The 20947-nt window shown below is 48.6% G+C and overlaps 1 protein-coding gene across 1 annotated transcript in view; it reads right to left on the reverse strand.

Annotated features, from left to right (window-relative positions):
* HAUS7 (HAUS augmin like complex subunit 7) overlaps positions 1-20947 on the reverse strand; it is an 80049-nt gene that overhangs the window by 38197 nt on the left and 20905 nt on the right. The window contains exons 4-8 of the mRNA XM_077283779.1: positions 20571-20632; positions 20217-20290; positions 19888-20043; positions 8561-8651; positions 7942-8151 (exon numbers count right to left, since the gene is read on the reverse strand). Coding sequence (XP_077139894.1) covers positions 7942-8151; positions 8561-8651; positions 19888-20043; positions 20217-20290; positions 20571-20632 — 593 coding nt within the window. The remainder of the gene's footprint in view (positions 1-7941; positions 8152-8560; positions 8652-19887; positions 20044-20216; positions 20291-20570; positions 20633-20947) is intronic.

The following is a 20947-nucleotide window of genomic DNA, read 5'->3' on the forward strand; positions in this document are numbered from 1 at the left end:
TGTGCAATGTACTGCGTGGGCTGTGCAATATACTGCGTGGGCTGTGCAATATACTGCGTGGCCTATGTTATACACTACGTGGCATGTGTTATACACTACGTGCGTGAGCTATTATATACTACGTGAGCTGTTATATGCTATGTTGGCTGTGCTATATACTACGTGGCTGTGCTATATACTACGTGGCTGTGCTATATACTACGTGGCTGTGCTATATACTACGTGGCTGTGCTATATACTACGTGGCTGTGCTATATACTACGTGGCTGTGCTATATACTACGTGGCTGTGCTATATACTACGTGGCTGTGCTATATACTACGTGGCTGTGCTATATACTACGTGGGCTGTTATATATACATGGCCGGCTGCGAACAATCTGCGACAGGCGCAGTCCGGCCTCGAATTGGCGCGGGATTTGAACTACGCTTCGCTAATTGATCGCGGCCGGCCGAATCCTGTGTATTCAATTATTCTAAAATCTTCATAAATAAACTACATACATATTCTAGAATACCCAATGCGTTAGAATCGGGCTACCATCTACTATATAATAATCAAATAACAGACTGAATGCAACATGTAAAGTAGTATTTTCTGGGCAAAGGTCATTGTACAGGAAGGGGAGGAGTGAGCTGTGAAATCACCTATTGTGAATGGAGGATCCTGTGTGATCAGCTGTGTATAGAGGTTATCAGGTATTGTTATCAATTCTGTGATTATAAAGAGACTGTTGAAAATAGGGATTTTTGTGTACTCACCGTAAAATCCTTTTCTCCGAGCCAATCATTGGGGACACAGGACCATGGGTGTTATGCTGCTGCCACTAGGAGAACACTAAGTGAACGCATAAGAAATTATCTCCTCCTCCGCAGTATACACCCTCTCTCTGGCCAATAATGAACCAGTTCGGTAGCAAAGCAGTAGGAGTAAAGAAGACACTATGTCAAAACCGAAGAAAAAAAACAACAAGCCAAAAGGCTAAAAAAGTGGGTGCTGTGTCCCCCAATGATTGGCTCAGAGAAAAGGATTTTATGGTGAGTACACAAAAATCCCTATTTCTCCTACGCCTCATTGGGGGACACAGGATCATGGGACGTCCTAAGGCAGTCCCTGGGTGGGGAGCAACATAACTGCTAATACCCCATGTACCACTGGTTTAGTGAGGTACTGCTGTCTGCAGAATGTGCCTGCCAAGGCAGCGTCTGCCGAAGATTGGGTATGAATGTGGTAGTGCTTTGTAAAAGTATGCAAACTGGACCATGTCGCAGCTTTACAAATCTGTTGCGCTGACGACTGGTGCCGAATGGCCCAAGAGGCGCCCACTGACCGAGTCAATTGCGCCATAATCCCTGCTGGGACAGGAGTGTTCCTGACACAATAGGATTCCTACACAACTATATTCTTTGTACACCAGGTTCACAGAGATAGGTGCCAAAGAAAAATTTGAAGTAACAGATCAATTTTGAAAACTATATTAGTTTTTATTCAATTAAATAAAAAAACATAAAAAGATATTCAGAACATGAGATAACTGGAAAGAATGGAGATTACAAAAAGGAAATTACAGCAGACATAAAATTGGCAGTTTTCCTAAATACAGCAATGTTACGCAGCAAAAAACTAGAACAATATTTATATATGATAAAGTGCATTGTGCATAAAAATCATTGTTATACATATCTACTATATAATTGTCTAAGGGTCACTTCCGTCTGTCCTTCCGTCTGTCTGTCACGGATATTCATTGGTCACGGCCTCTGTCTGTCATGGAATCCAAGTCACTGATTGGTCTCGCCAGCTGCCTGTCATGGCTGCCGCGACCAATCAGCGACGGCCACAGTCCGATTAGTCCCTCCCTACTCCCCTGCAGTCAGTGCCCGATGCCCGCTCCATACTCCCCGCAGTCACCGCTCACACAGGGTTAATGCCAGCGGTAACGGACCGCGTTATGCCGCGGGTAACTCACTCCTTTACCGCCGCTATTAACCCTGTGTGACCGAGTTTATACTATTGATGCTGCCTATGCAGTGTCAATAGTAAAAAGATCTAATGTTAAAAATAATAAAAAAAATAAAAAAAATCATTATATACTCACCTTCCGCCACCTTTCCCGCTCCTTGCGACGCTCCGGTGACCGCTCCATGCAAGCGGCAGGTTCCGGTAGCAAGGATGGTGTGCGAGAAGGACCTTCCATGACGTCACGGTCACGTGACCGCGACGACATCACAGGTCCTGCGCGAGAAGGACCTGCCATGACGTCACGGTCACGTGACCGCGACGACATCACAGGTCCTGCGCGAGAAGGACCTGCCATGACGTCACGGTCATGTGACCGCGACGTCATCACACCCTGGGACCAGAAGCTGCAGCCTGCACCGCACACAGAACTACAAGGGGCCCTCAGAAGGTGAGTATATGATTATTTTTTAACTTGTGACATACGTGGCTGGGCAATATACTACGTAGCTTGGCAATATACTACGTGACTGGCCAATATACTACGTGGCTCTGTGCTGTATACTACGTAACTGGGCAATACACTACGTGGCTGGGCAATATACTACTTGGCTGTGTGCTGTATACTATGTTGCTGTGCAATATACTATGTGGCTCTGTGCTGTACAGGTCCTTCTCAAAAAATTAGCATATAGTGTTAAATTTCATTATTTACCATAATGTAATGATTACAATTAAACTTTCATATATTATAGATTCATTATCCACCAACTGAAATTTGTCAGGTCTTTTATTGTTTTAATACTGATGGATTTTGGCATACAACTCCTGATAACCCAAAAAACCTGTCTCAATAAATTAGCATATTTCACCCGTCCAATCAAATAAAAGTGTTTTTTAATAACAAACAAAAAAACCATCAAATAATAATGTTCAGTTATGCACTCAATACTTGGTCGGAAATCCTTTGGCAGAAATGACTGCTTCAATGCGGCGTGGCATGGAGGCAATCAGCCTGTGACACTGCTGAGATGTTATGGAGGCCCAGGATGCTTCAATAGCGGCCTTAAGCTCATCCAGAGTGTTGGGTCTTGCGTCTCTCAACTTTCTCTTCACAATATCCCACAGATTCTCTATGGGGTTCAGGTCAGGAGAGTTGGCAGGCCAATTGAGCACAGTAATACCATGGTCAGTAAACCATTTACCAGTGGTTTTGGCACTGTGAGCAGGTGCCAGGTCGTGCTGAAAAATGAAATCTTCATCTCCATAAAGCATTTCAGCCGATGGAAGCATGAAGTGCTCCAAAATCTCCTGATAGCTAGCTGCATTGACCCTGCCCTTGATGAAACACAGTGGACCAACACCAGCAGCTGACATGGCACCCCACACCATCACTGACTGTGGGTACTTGACACTGGACTTCAGGCATTTTGGCATTTCCTTCTCCCCAGTCTTCCTCCAGACTCTGGCACCTTGATTTCCGAATGACATGCAAAATTTGCTTTCATCAGAAAAAAGTACTTGGGACCACTTAGCAACAGTCCAGTGCTGCTTCTCTGTAGCCCAGGTCAGGCGCTTCTGCCGCTGTTTATGGTTCAAAAGTGGCTTTACCTGGGGAATGCGGCACCTGTAGCCCATTTCCTGCACACGCCTGTGCACGGTGGCTCTGGATGTTTCCACACCAGACTCAGTCCACTGCTTCCTCAGGTTCCCCAAGGTCTGGAATCGGTCCTTCTCCACAATCTTCCTCAGGGTCCGGTCACCTCTTCTCGTTGTACAGCGTTTTCTGCCACATTTTTGCCTTCCAACAGACTTACCATTGAGGTGCCTTGATACAGCACTCTGGGAACATCCTATTTGTTGAGAAATTTCTTTCTGGGTCTTACCCTCTTGCTTGAGGGTGTCAATGATGGCCTTCTTGACATCTGTCAGGTCGCTAGTCTAAAGGCCCCGTCTCACATAGCGAGATCGCTAGCGAGATCGCTAGCGAGATCGCTGCTGAGTCACAAGTTTTGTGACGCAACAGCGACCTCCATAGCGATCTCGCTATGTGTGACACGTACCAGCGATCAGGCCCCTGCTGCGAGATCGCTGGTCGTGTCGGAATGGCCTGGACCTTTTTTTGGTCGTTGAGGCCCCGCTGACATCGCTGAATCGGTGTGTGTGACACCGATCCAGCGATGTCTTCACTGGTAACCAGGGTAAACATCGGGTTACTAAGCGCAGGGCCGCGCTTAGTAACCCGATGTTTACCCTGGTTACCAGCGTAAATGTAAAAAAAAACAAACAGTACATACTCGCCTTCTGATGTCCGTCAGGTCCCTCGCCGTCTGCTTCCTGCTCTCACTGACTGCCGGCCGTACAGTGAGAAGTGAGAGCACAGCAGTGACGTCACCGCTGCGCTCTGCTCTCGCTGTACGGCGGCTCAGTCAGAGCAGGAAGCAGACGGCAAGGGACCTGGACACCGAAAGGCGAGTATGTACTGTTTGTTTTTTTTGGTAACCAGGGTAAACATCGGGTTACTAAGCGCGGCCCTGCGCTTAGTAACCCGATGTTTACCCTGGTTACCCGGGTGCTGCAGGGGGACTTCGGCATCGTTGAAGACAGTTTCAACGATGCCGAAGTCGTTCCCCTGATCGTTGGTCGCTGGGGAGAGCGGTCTGTGTGACAGCTCCCCAGCGACCACACAACGACTTACCAACGATCACGGCCAGGTCGTATCGCTGGTCGTGATCGTTGGTAAATCGCTTAGTGAGACGGGGCCTTTAGTGAGACGGGGCCTTTACCCATGATGGGGGTTTTGAGTAATGAACCAGGCAGGGAGTTTTTAAAAGCCTCAGGTATCTTTTGCATGTGTTTAGAGTTAATTAGTTGATTCAGAAGATTAGGGTAATAGGTCATTTAGAGAACCTTTTCTTGATATGCTAATTTATTGAGACAGGTTTTTTGGGTTATCAGGAGTTGTAGGCCAAAATCATCAGTATTAAAACAATAAAAGACCTGACAAATTTCAGTTGGTGGATAATGAATCTATAGTATATGAAAGTTTAATTGTAATCATTACATTATGGTAAATAATGAAATTTAACACTATATGCTAATTTTTTGAGAAGGACCTGTATACTACGTCACTGGGCTATATACTACGTAACTGGGCAATATACTATGTGGCTGGGCAATATACATCGTTGCTCTATGCTGTATACTACGTCACTGGGCAATATACTACGTAACTGGGCAATATACTACGTGGACATGCATATTCTAGAATACCCGATGCGTTAGAATCGGGCCACCATCTAGTAATATAATAAAGTGCTTTCACTAATTAACCAATTCAATATTTCAAATTGCCACTAGAGGGTAGTATTGCTCACTAGGAGTCAAGCATCGCTATATTTATATAACATTTACCCGTATTTTCTGGCGTATAAGACGACTTTTTAACCCCTAAAAATTGTCCCAAAAGTCAGGGGTCGTCTTATACGCCGGGTACGGCGTGTGCAGGGAGTGATCCTGGATGTTCCCAGGGTCTGAAGGAGAGGAGACTCTCCTTCAGGCCCTGGGATCCATATTCATGCAAAAAATAAAAAATATGGATATACTCACCCCTCCGACGAACCCTGGCTGTCACCGCTGCAAGCGTCTGCCTCCGTTCCTAAGAATGCAGAGAGTGAAGGACCTTCGATGACGTCGCGGTCAGGTCACCGGTCACGCAACCAATCACAAGACAGCGACGTCATCACAGGCTTTTCTCTGTGCTCTTGCCTTGATCTTGTTTTCTGCCCTCCAGGAGGCAGAATATCCTAGTCCGTGTCTTTGTTACTTGTCTTGTTCCATTTCCTTGTCTGAACTTAAGGTACCTTCACACTGAACATCGATAACGATAGCGATCCGTGACGTTGCAGCGTCCTGGACAGCGATATCGTTGTGTTTGACACGCAGCAGCGATCAGGATCCTGCTGTGACATCGTTGGTCGGAGTTAGAAGGCCAGCACCTTATTTCGTCGCTGGATCACCCGCTGACATCGCTGAATCCGTGTGTGTGACGCGGATTCAGCGATGTCTTCACTGGTAACCAGGGTAAACATCGGGTTACTAAGTGCAGGGCCGCGCTTAGTAACCCGATGTTTACCCTGGTTACCAGTGTAAATGTAAAAAAAAAACAAACACTACATACTTACATTCCGGTGTCTGCCGCATCCCCCGGCGTCCGCTTCCCTGCACTGTGTCAGCGCCGGCCGGACGTAAAGCAGAGCACAGCGGTGACGTCACCGCTCTGCTTTAGGGCTGGCACTTACACAGTGCAGGGAAGCGGACGCCGGGGAACGCAGCAGACACCGGAATGTAAGTATGTAGTGTTTGGGTTTTTTTACATTTACACTGGTAACCAGGGTAAACATCGGGTTACTAAGCGCGGCCCTGCGCTTAGTAACCCGATGTTTACCCTGGTTACCCGGGGACTTCGGCATCGTTGGTCGCTGGAGAGCTGTCTGTGTGACAGCTCTCCAGCGACCACACAACGACGAAACAGCGACGCTGCAGCGATCGGCATCGTTGTCTATATCGCTGCAGCGTCGCTTAATGTGACGGTACCTTTAGTCTTATCTCGGTCTTCTTGTCTGTGGCTTCCTTCCCTGCTGTGTTCCTATTCGCAGCCTTGCGGTTCTCTTCCTGTGTGAACAGGTCCCAACCTGTTCCTTCATTCTCCTTTCCTTCTGGCTTGTTTTCGTACCTACATCTCTGTGAACAGGTCCCAACCTGTTCCTTCATACCTCATTCCTTTCTGCTTGTTTCCTTTCCTGCACCTGCTGTGTGAACAGGTCCCTACCTGTTCCTTCATATTTCATATCCGTTCCTGCACTTCCAGTGCGAACAGGTCCCTACCTGTTCCTTCATAAACCACATCAACCAGTCCTGTGTTCCCTGCCGTGCCTTCCAATCCAGTGTTCCTGCCAGTCCTGCCGTGCCTTCCACTCCTGTGTTCCTGCCGTCCTAGCCAGTCCTGTGTTTCCTGCCAGTCCTGTGTTCCTGCCAGCCCTGTGTTCTCTGCCGTGTCTCTGCCAGCCCTGTGTCTCAGCCGTGCCAGCCTACTCGTCTGAGTTTCAGCCGTGCTCTTCTGCCAGTCCTACCGGATGCCCGCACCAATCCTGGTGTTCCTGTCTCCCAAGTGGGATCAGCAGCCACAGCCAGACACCACCCTGGAGTAGCACCTGGCAGCTGCCTGCTGCACAAGCCTGACCTCACCATCAGAGGCTCCAGTGAAAACCCAGGCAGCTGTCATAGTCACACCCCTTCCAGAGAAGTCTGGTTTGTGGCACAGTGGGGCCACAAACCCCTCGAGCTCACGCCCACCAATCAGGGCGTGAGCGTGACAGTGGGGAGATCGGGACCATGAAGGAACGGTCGCCCCAATGGAGTCTATTTCGGCATGCCCCGGACGTCGCAGGAGTGGAAAAACGGGGAGGTATACTCCGCGTTCTCGCCTGTTGATGGTTCGGGGGAGAGCGGATCCGGAAAGGAAACCGTCGCCCCCTTCACTCCGTTAATTAAAAAAACAGAAAGGTTATAAAACAAAAATAAAATAAAAAATAAAAAAGCGTTGGGGTCTGAAACCAGACCCTAGTGCCTACAGACACTAAGCAAGAACTGGTTCATTATTGGCCAGAGAGAGAGGGTGTATACTGCGGAGGAGGATTTAATTTCTTATGTGTTCACTTTTAGTGTCCTCCTAGTGGCAGCAGCATAACGCCCATGGTCCTGTGTCCCCCAATGAGGTGTAGGAGAAAGTATCTGTACAGAACAGGATGTGAGTTTAGTGTGAAAATGGCAAGATTACTAATTTTATTAAATAAATAATAAATAGGAAAAAAAAACATTTTAAGAAATGCATTTAATATAAATGATAAAAGTAGGTAATTTTCAGATAAATTGCCTTTAAATTAAGGAACATAACATAATTTACAAATGGATGTTAAGTACCTTGCAGCATGTAGTCAGCAAACGGTGAGCTAACTGGAAGAGGGGGCCTGAGGGGCTCATCTGAGGCACTGGGTGTCCGCAGTGTTCGTGAAATTCATTCTCATACACCTGAGTGAAAGTCGTACTGAGCTGGTGGAAGTCTGTCAGGGCCAATGTCAGCTTCTGGATACCAGTGTCCTCCCCGGGGACAGAGCTGCAGAGGAATTTGCACTGAGAAAAAAAAAGAAAAGACAAAATAACATGGCATGTCAGATTTCTTGGACCTGATAAAGTTGGTGTATGTACTGTGAATATTAATGCCTGAATAGCTGCACAATCTTAACATTACAATGTATATTTGAATACCAGGGATGAAGACTTAAATAATAAGGGTTTTTGTTGTTTACTTTTTTTAAACAGTAAACACACCAGCCTCACCAGCATAGCTCTATTTAATGATACAGGCAATTTATATTGTGAAATCTGTACGAGGATCTGCTCTCTCTCTCTGACAGACAGATCTTTTAAATTAAAGCATGGCAAGACATACCTATAGTTTTAGCTATACGACTGGACAAAACTGTGCCCGCTTCAAGCTACAATCAGTAAAGTCAGCGCCCACTTTGTGCACATACGATACCTCTTGTTTGAGATCTTCAAGACTCAATGAGAGTTTCTGTAGCTCTTGGTCGTGGTCACTGAGGAGGTCTTCCTTGCTGCTTGGCAGCGTCCTGAGGGAATAATGAGAAAATTACAGGAAAATAGGTCCAAAAGATAACACTTCTGCATGTACAGGATCATGGTGGCACTGCTACAAAAGCAGAAGAAATGTTAAGTAAGGAGCTGAACTGGATGATGGGGGGGGGGGGGGGTGTGTGTGTGAAACAAAGGCATTGTGAGTGTGGAAATAAAATAGGAGACCTCGCGCCACATATGGACAAGTCCCAAGACAGCTATGTTATTCTTAAAGGGTTGTTCCTCTACAACGATTGTAATGATCAGAGTGCAGCACAGATAATATCCTCTACCTATAATAGCAGGAGGGATGAAAATGAGATTTTTGTGTTCTCACCGTAAAATCTCTTTCTCTTAGCCTCTAATTGGGGGACACAGGACCATGGGTGTTATGCTGCTGTCCACTAGGAGGCGACACTATGCATAATCTGAAAAAGATTAACAATGGCTCCTCCTCTGCAGTATACACCCCTGGACGGCATCAGCCTTCTCCAGTTTGTACTAAAGCATTAGGAGGAACTTAACATGAATAACATATCATAACCATGCCTATAAGAAGGCAGCTATGTACGAGCTCAATAAAACAATATGAGAACTCAACAGTTACAACGGCCCGGAAAGGGTAACAGGGTGGGAGCCGTGTCCCCCAATTAGAGGCTAAGAGAAAGATTTTACGGTGAGTACACAAAAATCTCCTTTACTCTGTCGCCTCATTGGGGGACACAGGACCATGGGACGTCCCAAAGCAGTCCATGGGTGGGAAGCAATGGACGAATATTGTGCAGACAGGCCCCTAAACTTGGGGTACCGCCGCCTGCAGAACCGTCTACCCAGGCTCGCGTCCACTGAGGACTGGGTATGAACTCTGTAGTGTTTAGTAAACGTGTGTAGGCTAGTCCAAGCGGCCGCCTTACACACTTGTTGTGCCGAAGCCTGGTGCCAAATGGCCCAGGAGGCCTCTACCGCCCGTGTAGAGTGTGCCGTAATACCGGCTGGAAGAGAATTCTTAAGGCGGTAGGCCTCTTGTATGGTGAATTTGATCCATCCGGCAAGGATAGCTTTGGAAGCTGGCAGACCCTTGCGGCCGCCTTCTGGAAGAAGGAAAAGAGAATCAGACCTCCGGAAGGACGCAGTTCTAGACACATATATACGCAATGCCCTGACAAGGTCAAGCGTATGCAGAGCCTTCTCCACTCTATGAACCGGGACCGGGAAAACCAGGTAGTTTGGGGAGGGAATAAGGGAATGGGGTCTGGCCCTGAGATTCGCACCAGGTAAAGAAAGCTTTCCAGGTACGGTAATAGATCTTGGCAGAGGCTGGATTCCGAGCCCTGATCATGGTCCTAATGACGTCCGTCGAGAGCCATGCCTGGGTTAGAACCCAGGTTTCAAGGGCCACGCCGTCGAATTGAGAGCCCCTGAGTTCTGGTGGTAAAACGGGCCTTGTGATAGAAGAAACGGGCGGCTGGGGAGGCGCCAGGGGGCGTCTGCTGAAAGTTCTACGACGTCGGCGTACCATGTACGTCTGGGCCAGACCGGTGCAATTAAGATGGTTGGAACTCGCTCTTGCTTGATCTTCCTCACCACTCTGGTTATCAGGGGGAGAGGTGGAAAAATGTACAGAAGATGGAACTGGGTCCAGTCCTGAACCAGAGCGTCTGCTCCGAGCGACCGCGGATCGTGTGTTCTGGCCATGAAGTTGGAGACCTTGGCATTGAAGTGGGATGCCATTAGGTCCACATCTGGGGTCCCCCAGCGATGGCAGATCTGGCGAAAAATCTCGGGATGGAGAGACCACTCTCCCAAGTCTATTCCTTGTCGGCTGAGGAAGTCTGCTTCCCAGTTGTCCACACCCAGAATGTGGACCACCGAGAGAACAGAGCCTGTGTCCTTCACCCAGTGGAGGATGTGTGACACATCTCGCATCGCCAGGGTACTGCGGGTCCCCCTTGGTGATTCACATATGCCACAGCAGTGGCATTGTCTGATTGTATTCTGATGTGTGATGTGAGAGGCTGCCAGTAAGTGATGGAAGGCCCTCAATGCCAGGAGGATGGCACGAATTTCCAGGATGTTGACGGGCATGGTCGCTTCCACTGGGGACCACTTGCCCTGTGTAGGTGCACCGCACCCCAACCCGTCAGGCTCGCATCGGTGGTCAGAACCTTCCATTGATCTGTGAGAAAGGATTTCCCCTTTGCTACAGAGGTTGGCTTGAGCCACCAGTGCAGGGACCTCCTGGTTGACGTTAGCTGGAATTCCCTGTCGAGAGAAAATGGATTCCTGTCCCAGGACTTGAGAATGGCTAGTTGGAGAGGCCTGAGGTGAAACTGGGCAAATGGGAACGCTTCTATTGCTGCCCCCATCCTGCCGAGGACTCATGGCAAACCGGAGAGATCGAGGGGGTTTGCGGAGGACGGTGCAAACTCCTAGGCGGAGAGCCAGTGCCTTGTACCTGGGAAAGACCACTAGACCCCTGGAGGTGTTGAATAGCATTTCCAGGAAGGTCAGAGACTGACTCGGGGTTGGTGATGACCTTTGTAGGTTGACTAACCAGCCCATGCGACTCAGTGTCAGTTGTGATTGAGACGCTGAGCTCACAGACCTTGAAGGTGGGAGCCTTGATGAGTAGATCATCCAGGTATGGAACGACTACTATGCATCTGGAGTGCAGGACGTCCATGGTGGCTGCCATGACCTTGGTAAACACTCTGGGAGCCGTGGCGAGTCCGAACGGGAGAGCCACGAACTGGTAGTGGTCCTGGTCGATTGCGAACCTGAGAAAACTCTGATGAGCAGGTGCAAATCGGTATATGCAGGCATGCGTCTTGTATGTCTATGAAGGCGAGATATTCTCCCTTCTCCATGGACGCAATGATGGACCGAAGGGGACTCCAGCGGAAGTGACGAACCCGTACATATTTGTTGAATTGTTTTAGGTCCAGTATGAGCTGTACGCTGCCTCCTTTCTTGGGGACTACGAATAGATTGGAGCAGAACCCTCGGAAGCGCCCGGCCGCGGGAACCGGTACTATGACTCCTGCTTGAAGAAGCGAGGAAACCGCTTGGTGGAAGGCACGAGCCTTGGCTGGCGGTTTTGGGGGAACAGAGAGGAAGAATCGGTTCGGTGGGTTGGAATTGAACTGTATCTTGTATCCGGAAGACACTAGTTCCCTGACCCACCTGTCTTCTGTAATAGGCATCCAGACTTGCTGAAAGAGCAAAGTCGGCCGCCTACGGGTGGGATGTCTTCCGGAGTCCGTGAGTCATGAGGAGAAAGTCTGAGGTTTTCCTCCTTTGGGCTTTGACTGGCCTGCTTTTGACTGCCAGGTCTTGTCCGACCTTTGCGTCGACCGTGAGTTGTCCCTGCGTGGGGAACGTTTACGATTTTGTGCTGGACGCGAGACGGACCAGCCCGAAGAATTCCGAAAGGATCGGAATCGGGTTTGTTATGCTTCTTGTAAGTGTTTAGGTTTCAGTTGAGGGAGAGAGGTACTCTTACCCCCTGTGGCGTTGGATATCATTGTGTCCAACTTTTCACCAAAAAGTCGCCCACTGAGATACGGGAGGTGCGTGAGGGAATTCTTTGAGGCTGCGTCCACTTTCCATTCCGCATGCAGAGGATATGCCGAATCGTGATGGCGTTTGATGCTATCCCCACTACGCCCCTTGCTGAATCCAGAGCTGCATGAAGCATGTAATCTGCTACAACTGCTATTTGAACTGCTTGGTCCGACAGCTCAGGAGCAGATGCTTGGAGGCTAGCTTGTAAATTTTTGGCCCAAGCCAGGATGGCCTTGGCAGCCAAAACTGAAGCGAACGCGAGAGCCAGGGAGGCCCCTGCCGCCTCGAAAATTGAACGAGCCCCTTGTTCTACCTGCCGGTCTGCTGCATCCCTGAGGGTTGAGCTATCTGACAGTGAAAGGAGGGTCTGTGCTGCTAGTCTAGAAACTGGGGGGTCCACTTCGGGTGGATCTGTCCATTCCTTGGTGTCCTTCTGTGGGAAAGGGTACCTTGCCTCCAGATATTTGCGATTAGTGTATTTTTTCTCAGGCTGTGAGAGCTGCTTTTTAAGGATTGCCTTAAACTCTGGGTGGTTAGAGAAAACCTTAGGCGGCTTCAGAGCTCCTTCAAAGGAAATCTTGTGTTCTGGGGCCTCTGGTGATTAGAAATGTCCAGAACCCGATGGATGGAAGAGATTACGTCCTCAACTAGCGCTGTATTGCTAGGGGGGATTGGAATCAGAGACCCCTCCGTTTCCCTGTCTGAGTCGGAGTCACAGATGCCTTCCGAATCCTGTGTATCACTGAGGCGTCCCCTGCTGGGTAAGCTGGGGAGAAGGCCTTCTCTGGTCGGGGATTGCGGAGATCTGCATTGTCTGCCCCTAGAAGGGGACAGTCTAGATGACCTGGAACTACGGTGACTCTCCCTAGAAGGAGCTGACCGTGTGCTATGGGATGACGCAGATGGACTTGACCTATGGGTCCGCTTGCGTCCTGACCTAGACGTGGATGTGCCAGGGTCGTCCTGTTCCTGAGTCAAGCTCTCCCTTTGCTGGGCAACGGTCATAGCCGAGGCATGACTCTGTAGAGCCTGAAGCAATGTGGAGGTTTGGTTATCTATAGACTGCGTCATAGATTGCGACCTCTGAGTGACCCGTTCCGGCGTGGCATTAGACACCGAGGCATTGGCAGGGGCTTCTTGGGGCTATGACGCAGTAGTATGGATGCAGTCCTGGCTGTGCGGTTACGTGCTGCCACTGGGGGTAGCGGTCCTGCAGGCTGTGCAGAATGCATAATAGCAGTTCTGCCCGGTTCTCTTGGACCTTGAGCCCGGCACAGTGCATAGAGTGCAGAAGGGCTGGCTATGCAGAGGACCCTACAGGGGTGGCTATGCAAAGGAACCTATAGGGGAGCTTTATAGGGAATATGGATTCACAGCCGAGTAAAACAACCCAGCTGTGATCTTACCCCACCAGTTTGCCCGTAGATTCAGCGCCGAAGATCCACAATCCTGTGCCCCCCGGAGACTGGCTGGCCTGGTCCTGCTGACCGGGAGATGCAGGGTTAATCCTTGCTGCAGTAGAAATGGCCGCAGAGGAGAAGAGGAAGGGGGAGAAGGGGGCGGAGAGCTGAGAAAAAAAGGCGGCAAAGCTCTGTAAAAACGCGCCCTGTCTCGATCTGCCCCCTCTGTGACACTGTAGAGTGTCTTATGTGTCATATTTGTCATCCGGGGGGCGGAGAGGAGGCGGCAGCTTCAGCTAAGCCGAAGCCATGGCCTAAATTAGATGCCTTGATGCCCAGGAAGGCTCCAGGCCGGCGCGGAAGTCCGGGAGGGGGTCGGATCTAAACTGGACCCCCCGGATTTAAAGGCAGGATAGCGGTGGGGCTATAAGCGGAAGGGGGGCCCGGTGAGGGGTCCCCCTGAGGCAGTATAAAGCTGGTGCTGCTGCAGAGACAGGGGCGCAGGGAGCCCTGTGTCTCTATTGTGCCATGCCTGCCTGCACTCCCCCTGGCCCCGACAGGAGCCCGCAGCTGGGCTGGGGTCCCTGGATGCAGGCGCAGTGTGCTGGCCCATTGCTGGGAGCTGCAGAGTGCCGCCTGTACAGGCCCTACCTGAGGCGTCAACCTAATGCCCCCAAAGGGGGATTAGGGAGGGTGCTGCTGTCACCATCAGGGGGCTTTATCCTCGCCTCGATCTCAACCCAGACCCAGAAACCAAAAGGAATTGGGGAAGGAGGGGGGGGGGTCTCGACTTCGAACCAGCACCCGAGGGACTGGGGAAGGAGCGACATGGGGAATAGCCATCTCGACTTCAACCGGGCACCCCGTAATAGGGGGCCGAGGAAGGAGCCATGCCGGGAGTCTCGCAGGAGACCCACTATTCTTCATCTGTAATCCCGTCGGAAAAACGGAGTAAAGAAAATAATTTTAGGTGTGCCTCCTATGCGACACTAAGCAAAAACTGGAGAAGGCTGACGCGGTCCAGGGGTGTATACTGCAGGGGGGGAGCCATGGTTAATTTTTTTAAGATTATGCATATTGTCGCCTCCTAGTGGACAGCAGCATAACACCCATGGTCCTGTGTCTCCCAATGAGACGACAGAGTAAGTAGTTTTTGAATCCATTAAAGTAAGAAAAATTAAAGCAGGCTTCATTTTGTGCTTTTCGATTCCATCTTGCTGTTTTGAGACATTTTTGTTACTAGGCTAAAGTTCATAGTTGTTATGAGATCTTGATTATTCCAGCCTGAACAAGATATGACACTGAAGGTGTATTGTTCTACGAGACCTTGACGTGCAGGCTGTTCCTGCATTCTTATAGGTTAAGAACTGTGAGTGTGTTCTAATGTTGTTTGGTTGAAGTGTAACTTGTTAAGATTATGAAAAGTGCGACACAATAAACGGGGGTGAATGTAATAATTATAGGGGATAACTCAGGAGACTCTTTGCGTGGAACAAGACAACTACAGGACACAGTTTTAGAAGTGGTAAAGTCTATATTATCACACGGTGATTCAAACAGGTGCAGAGAGAAACTCAAGTCCACAACACTTGGTGCAAATATCAAATGCAGCTCAGCAGTCTATAGGAAACTTCAGAGGAAAATGCAATCACGCAGAAAGTCTATGAAGCACAGTTATTCTTGAGGATACTTGACACGAATAAATCCTGGTCTTAGTCCAGGCACAGATAGATATGCTTATTAGGCAGTTCAAATCATATCTTAGCTCAACCAGGGAGGCCTGGTTAATAGTCTCAGGTTATTGCAAAGCAGCAACAGCTTACATGACCAGCAAATGCAGATGGAAGTAAACACGAACAGCAGATGAAGGAGGATTACTGGAAACTTGTGTATGCAGCAGGAACTCAGAGCAGAGTAGCAGGATCACCACACAGGTTCACAGGAGCAGGTGTATAGCCAGGGAGTAATCAGAGGTCAGGAGCTGGATGCAAGGCAGAATACTCTAGCACAGACTGAAGGCTTGGGTGGAGTTTTATAGCAGGAGACACCACAGTGCACATGAGACCAAAGACGCCATCTTGAAAAAGGGCAGTAATGCACAAAAGGTAAAAAAAATTTCAGATTCCTGACAGTGAGAGATCTGCTCGATCCCCCCAAACAGAGATACACGTCTCCGTCTGGTCATTTTCAGTTGCCGGCAACACCCTGTGGATCAATTTGAAAATCACTGAGTCAACCATGAAGGGACACTTTAGATCCTCCCTCAACAGTTTCTCTACAACGATGGTAATGATCAGAGTACAGCACAGATAATATCCTCTACCTATAATAGCAGTAGGGATGAAAGTAATTTTTTACAACGATGCCGATCGCTGCAGCGTCGCTGTTTGGTCGCTGGAGAGCTGTCACACAGACCGCTCTCCAGCGACCAACGATGCCGAGGTCCCCGGGTAACCAGGGTAAACATCGGGTTACTAAGCGCAGGGCCGCGCTTAGTAACCCGATGTTTACCCTGGTTACCAGCGTAAAAGTAAAAATAACAAACAGTACATACTCACCTGCGCGTCCCCCGGCGTCCGCTTCCTGCACTGTGTGAGCGCCGGCCCTAACAGCAGAGCAGTGACGTCACCGCTGTGCTTTTACTTTCACTTTAGGGCCGGCGCTCAGTCAGAGCAGGAAGCGGACGGCAGGGGACGCGCAGGTGAGTATGTACTGTTTGGTTTTTTTACTTTTACGCTGGTAACCAGGGTAAACATCGGGTTACTAAGCGCGGCCCTGCGCTTAGTAACCCGATATTTACCCTGGTTACCAGCGTAAAACATCGCTGGTATCGTTGCTTTTGGTGTCAAACCTGACGATACACGCCGGTCTGACGACCAAATAAAGTTCTGAACTTTATTCAACGACCAGCGATATCACAGCAGGATCCAGATCGCTGCTGCGTGTCAAACTCAATGATATCGCTATCCAGGACGCTGCAACGTCACGGATCGTTGTCGTTCTCGTTGTAAAGTCGTTTCGTGTGAAGGTACCTTAAAGCAATCACATAAAATGGGTGACTATGAAGGGCAGGAAAACCTATAAAAAAATCCTGGACTCCATCTTCAATCTGCCCCACCCCAACTCCATTAAAGGGAACTTGTCACCCCCAAAATCGATGGTGAGGTAAGCTCACCGTCATCAGGGGCTTATCTAGAGCATTCTGTAATGCTGCAGATAAGCCCCCGATGTTACCTAAAAGAGGAGAAAAAGAGGTTAGATTATACTCACCCAGGGGCGGTCCCGCTGCGGTCCGGGTCCGATGGGTGTCTCAGGTCCGGTCCGGAGCCTCCCATCTTCATTCCATGACGTCCTCTTCTTGTCTACACACCGCGGCTGCGGCGAAGGTGTACTTTGTCTGCCCTGCTGTGGGCAGCGCAAAGTACTGCAGTGCGCAGGGCCTCTTTGACCTGTCCCGGCGCCTGCGCACTGCAGTACTTTGCTCTGCCCTCAACAGGGCAGACAAAGTACGCCTGCGCCGCAGCCGCGGCGTGAAGACCAGAAGAGGACGTCATGGAATGAAGATGGGAGGCTCCGGACCGGACCTGAGACACCCATCGGACCCAGACTGCAGCGGGACCGCCCCTGGGTGAGTATAATCTAACATCTTTTTCTCCTCTTTTAGGTAACATCAGGGGCTTATCTACAGCATTACAGAATGCTCTAGATAAGCCCCTGATGACGGTGGGCTTACCTCACCATCGATTTAGGGGGTGACAGGTTCCCTTTAAACTTGATCGGGTCCACCGGGCACTTAAACCAAAAAAGCTCTTCGAACTCCCCTCGGGACATCATATGCTGCGTACATGATTACACAACCAAAGAAAACATCATGTATAAAGCACGTGCCATGAAATCACTGGAGAACAAACAGGTTCCTATTCATCTCTTCCCAGATCTACCGTGGATCACACTCCAGAAGAGGAGACACCTGTGTCCTCTTTTGAATACTCTCATGGAAAGTCAAATCACATACCGCTGGGGCTTTCATTTCCCCCTTACCGTTAGGACTTAAGGCAAATCAGCTATGTTGAGATTCCATGGAGATCTAGCAGCGTTCTGCAAGACATGGGACATCCTCGCCCCAGACATCACAGACTGGGAACTTGAATTTCTGACGCCTGCTCCGCCACCAGTCTGGCAGACAGCCACCGGGAAGAGAAAGGACCGGAATTCTCCTGGGGCCACTACTCCTCCTCCATGAAGCCCTCAGTTGCTTATACCACTATGTTCATTGAGTACACTCTATTGTGTTGTTAGTGCAGCCAGGGGTTATGAGTCCTTGTAATATGTTTACTGCACGACTAGTTCACATTTAGTAGGGTCTGAAATATATGGTGGGATGCCTGAACCTGACCTTTGGACTATCTCCTGACCAATTTATAAGTTAGCTTAAACTTTTTTCTTCCCTTTTTCTACTTTGTAGGGGGTGTTTTTCCTTTGACCCCAATAATCCTACGGGGGACCTGGGCCGCAGTTCTTTTTTTCCCTCTTAGGTTCCGGGATCTCCTCAGGAGTCATGTGTTCTATAATTTTTTGCGGACCACAACAGGCAATGATTGTTAAAATGCCTGTAAATCTTCATGTTTATTTGTTCTATGTCATGTGGTGTCTCCCCCTCCCTTTTGTCATCCCTCCCTATCCCCAACTCCAGATCCAGCCACCTGGACGGCTCTACAACACTTCCACAACCTCCGGGATATCCAATCTTCAAGCAGAATTGGGTGAGTGTACATCAGCAGTCGTTCTCTTTCACACAACTATCATGGTTAAATGTGTATCTTTAATTGTCAAATTGGCAAAATACTAAATGACTCCTAGCTCTGACAGAATTTAAGTCCCTGGGGGCAGACACAGTATTCCTCCAGGAGCTCCTTTAATTATACCCTTGGTCAGTTTCCTACTATTTTCCCTGCTACACAGAAAACTGTGGCTTGCTCCTGCTCATCCCAACTCCCTGATCTGGAATAATTCCTACAATCCACCAGCGTGTGACAGCCTTGGCTCGGTGGCCGTAACTAAAAGCAAATTTTTTAAAACTTTTATCCACAAACTCTGATGCTTAGATGGGAAAGACATTTGGGAGAAACCTTGACGGATGTAGATTGGGGACTTGTCTGGTCGAGAGCAACTATATCTTGTGTCACATATAAAGAAAACAAGTACAAGATCCTTCATTTCTGGTATCACACACCTGAATTCTTACATAGGCCGGACCTGTCTATCTCTCACCTCTGCTGGAGGTGCAACCTTTTGGGAGGATCGATCTTTCACATATTCTGGGATTGCTCACTGATTTGCCCATATTGGAAGCAAAGAAGGTGCAGGGATTGATAGGTCAGGTCTTGGATTTGACTTTGCCTCTGGATCCCCAGATTTTTCTCATTAACATTTTCCCACCTTCCCTAACAAAAAAAACTACTAGGCTCCTCTTACACATCTTGACGGCAGCCAGATGTTTGGTGGTGTCCCATTGGAAGAAAACTTCTCCCCCATCCACACTTGACTTATATGCCAGAATTAATGATGCTAGACATTTTGAATACCACGCAGCCCTGCATAATGACACGATTGATAGATTTGATTCTATCTGGTTTCCTTGGGACTCTTTATGGGCCTCAATAAATACATTAATCCAATTCTCTAGACTATATAGCCAGTCCCGGTCTCCCTTTGTTAATGTCCTGTCTTGTGTCTGTTTGGCTGGTCCCCCACTTTTGAGTATACAATGGTTGAACATTCTGCTGGTATATCTTTCGTTAATAATGCCACCTAATATAACGTCGGCAGCATCCTACTGGTTCATTAATTTAACAACTTATTGTTTGACACTGTTTTCTATAAGAGAAGGTCTATATTCATGTTATATGTTAATCACTTTGGAAATGTTTATTTTCAATAAAAATTGACAATTATAAAAAAATGGGTGACTGATTGCAGATATGGAGAACAAATAACTCCTTCAAGTTAATATACTGTGCAAAGAAAAGCGATCCAATTAGCCTCCCTCCTCCAGAAACAGCTCCACTCTTGTTCCCAGGTAGGGTCTGGTATTGCAGCTCACATAAACAGAGATAGGCGGCAATGCCAGGTACATCCTGGAGACAAAAGTGGCGCTACATTTAGAAAAGAGACTTCCTGACAATGTGGAGGCTTGGTATAAAGAAAAATAAACAAAAAACGCTGCTACAGATCGTCATGTTTGCAGCTCGGATCTCACATTTATTACCTTTTCTGCAGTTCCTCTGGGACCAAGAGAGGTTTCAGGTCCGTCGGCCAGGGATTGCACTCCGACGTCAGGGTTGCTTGGAAGTGACTACTTGAGAATAGTTCCTTTAGAAGATCCTCCTGCTCACGAGCACAGATTAGGAGGTTTTTGTCACCGCTGAGATGGGGGAGAAGGAGAAGCGGAGTTATTACACAGATATTGGGAACAAGTCCACATGTGTCTCTGGTATTGCAGTGCAGCCCTCTCGGGGGTCTGGGGATGCTCGGGTGTAACAGTGGTCCGCCCCACAGATATAAAAGACATCAGTGTAGATAAAATCATTGCCTTACACGTCATCACAAGTCTGAATGACGTCCAGTAATTGGCTCATGAAGGACAGTTGTCGGCCCGGACTGACATTCCCCTGCGGAGCATAGAAAAGGAATGATATCAAGAAAGGTTTGCCTGCGATTCATAACTAGTGATGAGTGAACGTGCTGGCTGCAAGCTGACCGCCAGCTCCAAAATTTCAACTGTGTTTTTATTTATTTTTTGGAAGGGGAGAAGTTTCAGCAATACATATCTGATGCCGCTTATCTTGGAATACTAAATCCGGCTAAAATTCAATCCTGGATCGGAGAGCAGTAGGGGGACCCTATCCTATATGAGGTGGTCAGGAGAGGGGGCGCCCGTCAGATCTATACCTTTATGAGGTCCACGTCTTCTGCGTTACACAACATCAGATCAAAGCCAAGTTTTGCCATCTCTGTAAAAGATAAGCAGGAATTAATACAATTACTGAAGAGAAACAAATAAGTATATTATATACCCAGGAACACAAGTTATAGGATCCTACACAGTATGTCTGTGCGATTGGCTTCCTGCATCGACAATAGAGGAAGTTGATCGCTGCTCATCTACTGGGAAGATGGCTCATTCCCTCTCCTCTTGTACATTTAACATCATTGTTAGCAGCACAATCCCAGAAGACAGAAGGGGACGTGCCGCCAGGGATGGGTAGCCGGTAAGCCAAACCTCTGATGCCTCAATTTTCCCAACTCTGAGGCTATGTGCACACAAT

This window comes from Ranitomeya variabilis, chromosome 2 (genome assembly GCF_051348905.1).
Source record: "Ranitomeya variabilis isolate aRanVar5 chromosome 2, aRanVar5.hap1, whole genome shotgun sequence".
In the NCBI taxonomy this organism is placed as follows: domain Eukaryota; kingdom Metazoa; phylum Chordata; class Amphibia; order Anura; family Dendrobatidae; genus Ranitomeya; species Ranitomeya variabilis.